The 11,259-nt window shown below is 27.1% G+C and overlaps 2 protein-coding genes across 3 annotated transcripts in view; one reads left to right on the top strand and one right to left on the bottom strand.

Moving 5' to 3' along the window:
• Positions 1 to 11,259, bottom strand: part of LOC129988961 (uncharacterized) — a 91,672-nt gene that overhangs the window by 18,593 nt on the left and 61,820 nt on the right. The gene's annotated exons all lie outside the window — the stretch shown is intronic.
• LOC129988959 (translation initiation factor eIF-2B subunit delta-like) lies at positions 196 to 9,471 on the top strand. 2 transcript variants are annotated; one of them, XM_056097253.1, is made up of 3 exons: positions 196 to 389; positions 4,207 to 4,271; positions 6,947 to 9,471. In XM_056097253.1, the coding sequence occupies exon 3, from the start codon at positions 6,987 to 6,989 to the stop codon at positions 9,282 to 9,284; it is 2,298 nt and encodes a 765-aa protein (XP_055953228.1). In that variant the 5' UTR covers positions 196 to 389; positions 4,207 to 4,271; positions 6,947 to 6,986; the 3' UTR covers positions 9,285 to 9,471. The 2 variants fall into 2 exon arrangements, with proteins under 2 accessions (XP_055953228.1, XP_055953229.1); XM_056097254.1 differs by lacking the exon at positions 4,207 to 4,271.

The following is an 11,259-nucleotide window of genomic DNA, read 5'->3' as shown; positions in this document are numbered from 1 at the left end:
TCTCATTAGTAAGTGCAAATATTTAGAATAAATTATGTTTAACTGAAATATGTTCATCCGAACAATTTTCAAAAAAGTTTTCCAAAAATGAACTTTTTTCTTTATAAGGTTCTGCACCTATAAAAATGAATAAATAAATAAAAATTTCAGTATTTCCACATTTTTAGGAACACGCCAGATGATAATGTGGTTTGCATATTTGGCAACGTGGGTCAAATGGCTGCTGTTTGAGAAGCATGTTGCTTGAATGAATTTCATCATATTTTTTGTGATAGCTGAAGGTGTGCAATTAAGAATTAAGCTTTTCTTTTGATTTGATCTCAGGGTCGAGAAAATAATTTTTCAACTTTTTCATCACCTGGAGGTGATTAATATTTTTGAACAATAAAGTATGTATTTTTAAATATTTCGCATCATTCTGTTTAAAATTATTAATGCTTTAATCTTATTTTGCAGTTTAAACGACCTAATTATTTAGTTTTATAGTTTTAAGTTCTCTATTTTGTTATGCATGTCGTCTAATGATAATCCATACTAGATTCATTTATAACATATGTTGATTCCCCTCCGGCAATATTAATCTTTTACAAACTGCTTGTTTATAGTTATTGTGTATTAATTATTATCATTGAAAAGTGGGGAATATAAGTTTGAAGAGTAATTGAAGTTATTAACTTATGTTTTTCATAAATATTTGTCTTTCCGTCTGATCATAAATCAGCTATAGAGCAAGTGATGATAAAAAGCATAATTGAAATCACCACCAGATAGAAATATTGATTATCTTAATTTTATGTATAGTTTAGATCTTAATGTTCAATGTTGGTTTTTTTGGGGGGGGGGATTTAACATTATACCTTATTTAATCAGGTCATTTGAAAATGTCAACAATGTGTTTAATATTTTATCTCCGTGATTTAACTGTGGAATGTCACCAAAAATATATTCTAAAATGGTAGAATCTGGGTTAAATGGCATTTTGACTTATAATGCCAGGTAATAGTAAAAGAAACAAGGGAATACTTTTATTTAAAGAAAACTATATTGTGTACTTATTTAAATTTCTTGTATTTTACTTTGTTAGTAAAAGATTTATATAAATAATGAACTTATAACTTTATTCTATTTCTATGAAAAAGTTAACAATATTAAAATGAATCGACAGTTTTAAAAAAACTATTTGTAATAATAAGTTGCTACTATTTCAATTGAAATTGTCTACCTGTTACATCATCCCTTTCTAATGGAAATTATCATAGAATTTAAGACTTTATTTTGCTGTCAAATATATTTCAAAATTGTTTTAATGCCATTCAGTCCATCTTTATGAATCATTTTTAACATCATTAACCTCACGTAGCTGTTTTTCAAAGGCTTTAAATTCAAATATTAGCTTGGACCAAATAAATAAAATCCAAGCTTATGTGATATACAAATATATAGTAATTTTGCAAAAATGTTAAACACAATCTGTAAAAGAGAATGAGAATAGTAATAAAATTAATCATTTCTTTTTGGAATCACTTCTCTGTTATCATTTTTCCTACGTAAAGGAATAACTTACTCACAGTGAATAATTAAAAAAAAATAATCCAAGAGTTAATGTTAGTAATTCTAAATCTAATCTACTTCATTTCAGAAGTGAAAACAGTTTCTCTTATTGGTAAGCACTTAAAAAGGAAATAATTCCAGATGGCAATTTTCAGAATTTCAAAATTTGGCATGCAAATAGTTTTTAAAATCAGTCATTCCTAGACCATTTTAAACTTTAGATTTGATTGGCATTGAATATTAATTACTTCCATTTCTATATGGTTAACCATTAATTTCATACCTACAGAAAAAATTAGTGAACACTTTTTTTAAGAATTTAAAATTTTCAAACATTATTTCAAATTTAATTCTAAAGCTTAAATATTTTTATGTGTATTTTTGATGTTGAATTAGATTTATTTATGAATTTTTAACACTAAGCTAATAACTTTTATTAAAACTTTTGTTACTTACTATTATGCTTACTGGCTGCAAAAATATTCATTGAAGACCATGAATTGAGTACACTTTTTGAAACTAAATCAACATACTCATATAGAAGAAACAATAAAACTTAAAACCTTGAGTGAAAGATTTAACTATAACTTTGACTGTCATATTGTTTAAATGCCTTGGAAACTCAAGCAAAACTTAGATATTCGACAAACATGAATTTTCGTTTTAAGTATTGAAAATACTACTTAATATATTTTTAATAATATTTATTAAAAAAGCACTATTATTATTATAGTCAGAATTAATGTTTTTTGTGACTTAATTATATGTTTGTTTCATTTTATGAACAATTAATTTTCTATTATTTGAATTTTTTGATTCAAAATAAAGATAACTAAATCAGGTCACAGATACATTAAAACTCTTTTAAATAGCAATTCTTACTTGGAAGTCTTTTACTTTAATAGCCATTCTTTAAATTCGTTACAGAATTTGTGGCTTACAGATTTAATATTTAAATAATTCCTCTGGGAGTAACTATTCAAACTCCTCCAAAGTAAGAAAAACTGCTTGTGCAAGTTAAGGTTCGAACTCGCAACGTTAGGGTTCATAGCCGAGTAACATATCCACTAGACAAAAGTGTACACTCTTCTCTGGAAGTTGTTAGCTGGCTTATAATGTTGCCACCACATGCTGATTTAATTACAAGGAAATCCATGGCTTTTGATTTGCTGGCTGTGAACCTTCTGTTAATGACAAAGAGGAATTACAAATACATGTACTTATAAAAAAAACATAGAAATTATATCCAAATTAATCAGTGATTTGTTAATGTTTAAAGATACATTCACCCTGAATTGTTGTGCGAGATTTAAGCATCCATGATTATGAACACAGGGCGAGAAAAATTTTTCAGGGGATTAAATTTTAAAAAAATACCAAAATTTAAATTTTTATATGGACCCTGTACAAAAACATTCCCATTGAATAAAATGTGCCCCATCCTCTAATAAGGTCATGCATAAAATTTCAGTAGTTTATCACAAAAAAACTCAAAGATATGAAACTACATAAATGCTGACTTAAACCACTTTTCAATGTCTGGATATGAGTTCGCAAAAAGGAAAAATCATATTGGATGTTCATGTTTTAGGGGTCGTACACAAATTGACAAAGAAAGTAATGATTGAATAAATAAACAATAATTTTGCTATTTATTGGTTCAAAAGTATTAAAAATTTGTAGAAATAATAATTTAAAGATTACATAAGTTTTTTGACAAGTTCATTGACTGTGCTATTTTTAAGTTATATTCTGTAATTCATGATATAAAATTTTAAAAGTATTTTTCAGGAAGCATAGATTTTAAAATACTACTATTATCCATTCCCCTACAACTACAGAATGCCTATATTTGCAGAAATTTTTAATGTATTAATATTGATATGAAAGGTAATAATAATAATAAAATTATAATGCATTGATGTACAAGGTGATGTAAAAGTCTTGTAGGAAACTTTAAAATATCATTTTCAACTTGAGTTTGGAAAATTTAATTGAGTTCGAGAATTACCAAATTAAACGTGCATGTTTTCCATTAGAAAGATTTCAAGCACTATTTCATTTACACTAACTTTCATCGCTAAAATTTGACAGACTTTTGTCTGATGTCCTATTAATAAAAAGGTATCATTAAATGTATTATTTCTTGTAATTTTATATAAAACATGAGCAAGTGGAATATTAATTTCTTGTTATAGGAGGAAAATCCAATAATTTGATTTTTGAAAATGGTTTTCTTTTGGAATTACACTTGTAGCTCTTCTTTATTAATTTTTAAAAACTTATTTAATAATAAGTTTTACGTACAATTTAGTAATTTTAATAATACATTTTAGTTCTTTTTTGTTATTAAAGCACTTTTTAAAATTGCCCATAAATTGTAAAGATTAGAATATAACAGCTGATCCAGTTATATATTTAAACATACTTAAATTCTTTTGAACTGAAATGAATCAATTCAGCAAAAATGTAACCCAAGCTTGAACAGCAAATCATTTTCGTCAATGGTTCTATCATTATAAAGAGTTAGTTTGGGTTTTTTCTTTTTCTATCTCTTGACTCTCATATGCCCAGACGCATTTTGTGACCATAGCTGTGGAAACAGATAGCTTTTATTATAGTTCAGAAATATAAAAATATTCTTTGCGTTTTTAGGAAAACTCGTGGAATTATTGCCATTCAATGTGATGATCAATTTATATGAAAAGAATAATGGAGAGGTAAGATATGTGTTGAATGTGGGTGTGTGTCTAAGCTTTCGGTTCTTTTTCTTAAAGGAGCAATATCTTCGTATTGTTTTTCATTTTGCCTAAATAAAAATTAAAATGATTTTGGAAATAATTCTCTTTTTTTTCCCCACTTTATTCTGCTAACAGAAGATTTATTAATTCATTCCACATGACTGTTAAAAAAAATTCTAGCCAAATTCTCATGTTTAAAAATTGCAAAATGAATAAAAAAAATTGTGGTATTAATATTGTCTGCTTTTTGTAACAGCTTCTATTACTAAAACTGTGCTTACCTGTGTAATTGTGAAAACCATTTTATTTGTATTTTCTGTTGCCAATTTTTTAAAACATTATTATTGATATTATGTGCAGTTTCCACCATTCCGAAGTGATAGATCTTGTTTTTGAAATGATTGTTACTCAAATGCAATAGCAGAAATGAATCTTAAAATAAATGAAACTATTGCAAATTTATGGAAACAATTTTAGAAAAGCAAAAGAGCAGCAATTCTTTTATACCGGTCTTCAGAAATAAAACATCCTTTTGTTAGAAATACTGATACTACTGCTGTTTTGAAGTTTAGACTGTTCCATATATTGTTTTGTCCTTTACTTTTGCTCAAACTGCATTATTCATTACCTTTTTGAACATAATAATTCTTATTACAAAATGCTATTTAAGAGTTTTAAAAAATTTGTTCTTATTATTTTAATTTAAAATCTACTTTAATGGATATCTAAATGCACTAGACATTCTTGAAAAATATTATAGTACCATAAAAATATAGAATCGAGTATCTTAACATTTTTTTGTGTGTAAATCTTTAAATATTGGAACACTAAAAATCTGTGGGAAAAAAAAATGTCTGTTTTATAAAAGTATCAGAATAGATATTTAATGCAGAAATAATCCTAAGGGTCCATTTGGTACATGTGAGACAAAACTAGTCTTCTAGAGAGTATTTGCTTTTAACACCTAGAAAAATTCTTAACTTTCTTTTACTTAAGGGATAGTGTGTTCTAAATAACTTTTTATATGTGACATTATTTATTGTAGATTTGTTGCATTATTTAACTTAAAATCTATAAAGATGGTATACAGTGGAAAGATTTCCCTTATATTAAATATTTACTTCAATAGTAATTGTATAAAATTCACTTTCTTTGCAAATTTCAAGCAGCAGAGAGGAGGGGGGGGGGCAATCTACATTTAGTTCATCAGTTTAGTTATTTATTATTTCTTAAATAATTAATGTACCTTGAAAGCATTATCAAGAGAAAGCCTTTTAAATAACCCAAGGGCTTCAATAATAAAAGAAGTATTTTCTGAACATTTTTCTGATATAAAGCAAAGAGTATATTCAAATATTATACAAAACTTTACTTTGACTTAATATGCATTCTTTTATAAGAAATGGTGATGTTTGAATCTGACAAATCATGCCAGTCATGTTACCACTTTTTGCTCTTTTTGAAAGGATGCAAACAATATTGCTTGAAGCAAGCCTGTTACCAAATATTTTATAACTAAATTTAATTGCTAAATGTACTCACAGAAATACTGCTATTATTCTCTTTTTTCATTGATATTTTGCATTTCATTGATATTTTGTATAGGAAGATTAGAATCATCTATTAGAAATATAGCAGCATTTTATGCTTTGTTTTGAGGTACATTTAATAATAATATTGCAAATGAGTATATAGATTTGTTTTAGATGTGTTTTGAATTTAGATATATACATACATATATTCAGGAGGAGCATAAAGCCTGCATTACTCAGAAATGTTTGCATAGGTTTTATTTTGCATCATTTCTTGCAATAATTTTTTTCAATGCTTTTTTTTTTCTGCAGTATTATTTTCTTGACATTTTCTTTTCATTAAAAATATTAATCCATACTTTAATAAAAGCAATTGCCTGCAATTTAACATTTATTTTATATTTATATTGTGATAAAAAAGAGACTGAAGTTCTGTATTTATTATTTGAAAGTAGGGAAGCATTATGATAACATTTTAATTTTTGGAAGATGTTTATTATATTATAATGTTTAGAAGACTTTAAAGTTTTTATGACTATAAAGTAAAGTGAAGCTCATTATTAATTTTTTTAGAGTTGCTGTTTTGTGATTTTATTTTGACTTTACAATGTTACTTTTATTTCACACCTAAAAATGGGGGGGGGGGAGATAAAGAAGTCTTCCTTTAGGATCGTGAGTACAGAGAAGTATTTTCTGATACTTGATGAAAAAATTCTGTTCAAATAATTAATATTTATATATATAAAAAATATAATTCATATAAAACATCTTCATATTTATGTGAATTTAAGCTTTTGTTGGAAAAAATATTAAATAAGTTTTAGCTTTTTCAATAATTGTTTTTTTTTTAAATTAATTGCTCACTTCTATGAATTCCGTTTTTCATTGTTAATTCCTTTAAATTTATTTTAATTTTGTAAAAGGTAAAACCAGTATATTGGAAATATAAATGTATTGAATTATATGGGCTCTTTATTTCTCTTAATTCATCGGCAATAAATTAGTAAGTTATCTATTTAAGTTTCTTCTATTTTTTTAATTTCTATGAAAATTTACTTAAAAAGAGAAATGATAAATTCATGTGTAGTTTTTTTTAATTAACTGAGTAGTTTTTCTTTTTAGACGTTGGTGTTGTCTGTTGCATTTTTACTAACAGACTGTTATGTCTGAACCTGAAGTGAAAAAGAAGAATAAGAAAAAGAAGAAGAAATCTGGAAAGAAACCAGTTGTAGAAGAAACCCTTCCTCCACCTCCTCCTCCAGAAAATAAAATTTCTCAAAATGAACCTGAAAATGGTGCAGTTAGCATCAATGAAGTATTGCCGAACAAAGTTGGTATGACAACAAAATTCAATGATGTTGAAGTTACTATGACCCATGATGGTGTTGTAAATAATATAGATACTAGTGCTTCATCTAAGAAGAAGAAGAAAAAGAAGAAAAAATCTAAACAAGCAACTACAGAAGTTGTAGAAGAACCAAAGATCACTGAAGATAATTCTCAAACTAACTTTTTCAAATTTGATAAAGACCGTATTGAATTAGTGAACCATCCTGAAATTAGTGTTACTCTTTCTAAAGCAGTGCCTATTAAAGAAAAAGAACCTCAAGAGTCTGAGAAGGAAAATTTTCCTGCTGTAGATAAAAAAGACCAGGAACCGGAAACAGCTGTTAACTCTACTTCTAAGAAAAAAAAGAAGAAGAAGAAGAAAAAGAAGACTACTGTAGATAATAACTTGCCTTCTGAAGAACCAAATCCAGAATCTGTTGATGCTTCATATAAAGCACCTACGTATGTTAAATTGCCTGCAACCGGCGATTCTTGTGTTTTAGTTGTTAGTCACGAAGGCTTTGCAAATGATAATAAAGCCCCTGTAAATTCTGAAGCAGTGTCCACAGTTAATAGTAATTCAACTGTATTAATTAGGAATAAAGACAGAATAGAAGAATCTAAAGGAGTTACTTTGTCAGCTCCAAAAATTCAGACAGAACCATCAATTAGTATATTTCCAGTTTCATCTGATCAAAATAAAACATCCTCTGATAAAACAAGTAGTATGGCCATGGAACCAAACTTGCAGAAAGTGAATCAGTTGATAAAGAAGGAGGTTAATTCTAATGATCCTGCTGGCCAAACAAAAGATGGACCAGTCAATTCTGAAGGACCTACTTTGACTAAAGCACAATTAAAAGCTGAAAGACGTGCCAAGCAGGAAGCCCAAAGAGCTGCTAAATTAGCAAAAAGTAATGAAAAAAATGTTTCTCACCCTGAAGGAGCTGCACAGAAAAAAACTCCTGTTGAAAATTCAAAACCTCCACCTCAAGTCAAGCAAAATATAAATACTGAAAATACAGAAGCTGCGAAATCAAAAAGTACATCAAAATCTACTCCAGAAAAAGTCACAAATAGAGGATCGCAGATTTTTTCACATCTGCCCCAAGTCAAAGATCTAACTGCAAAACAGATGAGTGATGCAAATTTGAAAATTCATCCTGCTATTATTGAATTAGGTGTTCATTTCAATAAAGGTACCATCTGTGGATCTAATGCTCGATGTGTGGGATTTCTTGGAGCATTTAGGGAAGCTATTCAAGATTATGAAAAACCACCAGACAAGGAGTTTTCCAGAGATTTAGAATCCAAGTTGAAAATGTATTTAAATTTTTTGAATAATTGCAGACCTCTTTCTGTTAGTATAACTAATGCTGTACGGTTTTTGCAGCATCAAATTAATCGTATTCCTAAAGATAGTAGTGATCAAGAAGTGAAACAAAAGCTTTATAATTCTATTAACAATTTCGTCAAAGAAGAAATTCTTTTAGCTAAAGAAGCCATTTGCATGTCAGCTACTGCAAAAATTGTTGATGGTGATAACATAGTTGTTTATGCCTATTCGTCTATTGTCAAAGATGTTCTTTGTAAAGCTCATGATCAAAATAAATCCTTCCATGTGACAGTCATTGACTCAGGTCCCAAATTTGAAGGCCTTCAGATGTTGCATCTTCTTTCTAAATATGGGCTGCAGTGCGCTTATAAGTCAATCGATTCAGTTTGCTCTGTTATGAAAAAAGCTTCAAAAGTTTTTATTGGGGCTCATGCTTTGCTTTTAAACGGATATGTTATGTCTCGGTTAGGTTGCAAGCAATTGGCATTGGTAGCTTCATCTTATAGTGTTCCTGTTTTAGTTTGTTGCGAGACATATAAATTTTGTGACAGGTCATTGTCAGATTCATTTGTGCACAATGAACTTGGAAAACCAGAAGATTTGATTAAAACCTGCCTTAATAAAAAAGAGAGTCTTGAAGATTGGCAATCACTTCCATCTTTCCAGACTTGTAATATACTTTATGATGTGACACCTTCTGATTTGATTTCTGTTATCATCACAGAAAAAGGTCTACTTCCTTGCAGTTCTGTGCCTGTTGTTTTACGAGTCAAGTATGCAAGCTTACAAGAATAGTGCGCTTTCATTTTGTCTACTATATTAATTTTTCTCGTAAAATTAAAGTGTGAGTAATTTTAAATAAAGACTTTAAATTTTCCTTTTTTTGGATTTTGTTACTATTAAACTATGCTGCATGGGTGCTCATAATGTACTTTTTATATGTAGGTTTGTGCTATGGAATAAAATTAAATTTTTAAGAATATTATGTGGTTTTAAAATTTTTGCTTGTGTTAAATTATAGTTCAAGAAGAAAGATCCATCATTTTTTAAAAGTAAAATTAAGTTTTTAAAATGAAATTAATTTACTCTATCATCTTTAAAGATTAAAAAAATTCATTTTCAGAAGTAGAAAAAAAAAAAAAAAAAAGATTATTTCAAGAATGGATATTTAAACAAATAAACATGATTATTATTACATCTCTAAATGTCCTGTAAAAACGTAGAATTTCTATCAAAATTGATTTGACTGATTTTTTATTGCTCATTTTTCTAATTTGTTCCTTTATAACGGAATATAAATGTTCTGAAATTAAAGAAAAATAATTTATGAGATTTATTTTAATTTTAAATTTGTAATGTAATGGTTATATGATTATAAAAATAATTTGTTGTAATATAATTTCTAAAAATAAAACTAAATGTTCTAACAGTTATTTAAAATGTATTGGCATCTAAGTGTACCATTCAGGCATTTACATCTAATGTCTAATTTTACCATATAGGAATTTAAATTTCATACCAATGAGTTATAAAGTTCATCCGTAGTAATACATGCAAAATATCTTAGAATTTACACTGATAAATATTCTTATCTCTTAATTTAAAAAATTTAAGATAGTTTCCAGAATTTTTTTTAAAAAGACAGATTTAACACAAATAAGTATATTTGCATTGAAAATTAAACTTATTACACAGAATTTAAATAATCAATGCATTAAAAACATATTCAAAATATGTGCAAGATCATTAATGTTCCCATACGCAAAACAGAAATTTGTGCATATTTATGCAGTTTAGAATCCAATTGCCATTTTGTTTTTATTTATGATTCCTTTCAAAAACCGTACCTAAATAGTTACGCCGCACCTTACTAAAATTAAATCAATGGTGATCTGTTTCACAGCAGACTGCTTTCAATTAAATCATTAAATTTTGGAAAATGTCGCGTGAGAATTTTCTTCGTTTATTACCTTGCCAGAATAACTGTCTTAGAATACTTTAGAATCACCATGGCTCTCAATATTAAATATAATATTCTTTTATTAAATATTTAAAATAGTATCATAAAATGTTCATATAAGTTTAAATACAGAAATGTTAAAAGGCCCATTAAAGAAGAATTAATTTGCTTATATAAATTAAGCACATATTTCATGTTTAAGTGAGAAAAAATATTGTCAACTTTTCAAAATATAAAAATTAATTGAATATTCAATTAATTAGAAAATAATAAACATTTTTCCTTTTTTTAAAACTATTCTACCGCTTTTTAAAAAATTTATCCTTCATTTCAATACGTCTTTTGGCAATTCTTTTATTGATTTTTGAGCAGTGATTTGACCATGCTTTTAAGTAAGCTCAAAATAATTGTTCAAACTCAAAAGAAGAACATTTTTTTTTTTTTTTTTTGCACTTCAGCATTTACGAACAAAATTTACAGTACTAATATAGCAAATATGAATAACTCATGGGGAAAATTAAGTATTGCGATTTTTTAAAATCGTCTGATTCAATTTATTTATTTTAATTAAAAAAAGTTAGACGATATACATTATTTATTATACGATATTTGCGCATTATTTTATATAGAAATAGTTTTAAAAAAATTTTGTAAAGGAAAGATTTTAATCTTTTACATGCTATGTAATTAGTAATAAGTCAAGTAAATGATAATTAGTAATTTTCATGTAGTTGCTATACTAATTAGTAACAAAAAAAAAAGCCTGGTGGCAGGAGAAAAGGAACTTTCATTTCGACAACTAAAGGAAAT

The sequence above is a fragment of the Argiope bruennichi genome, chromosome 10 (assembly GCF_947563725.1).
Source record: "Argiope bruennichi chromosome 10, qqArgBrue1.1, whole genome shotgun sequence".
NCBI classification, from domain to species: Eukaryota; Metazoa; Arthropoda; class Arachnida; order Araneae; family Araneidae; genus Argiope; species Argiope bruennichi.
Note: the sequence above shows the minus strand (reverse complement) of the source record. Positions and strands in the feature narration are given on the sequence as shown.

Coding starts and splice junctions, on each gene's coding strand:
- LOC129988959 (XM_056097254.1), top strand. CDS start 6,987: ATGTCTGAACCTGAAGTGAAAAAGAAGAATAAGAAAAAGAAGAAGAAA.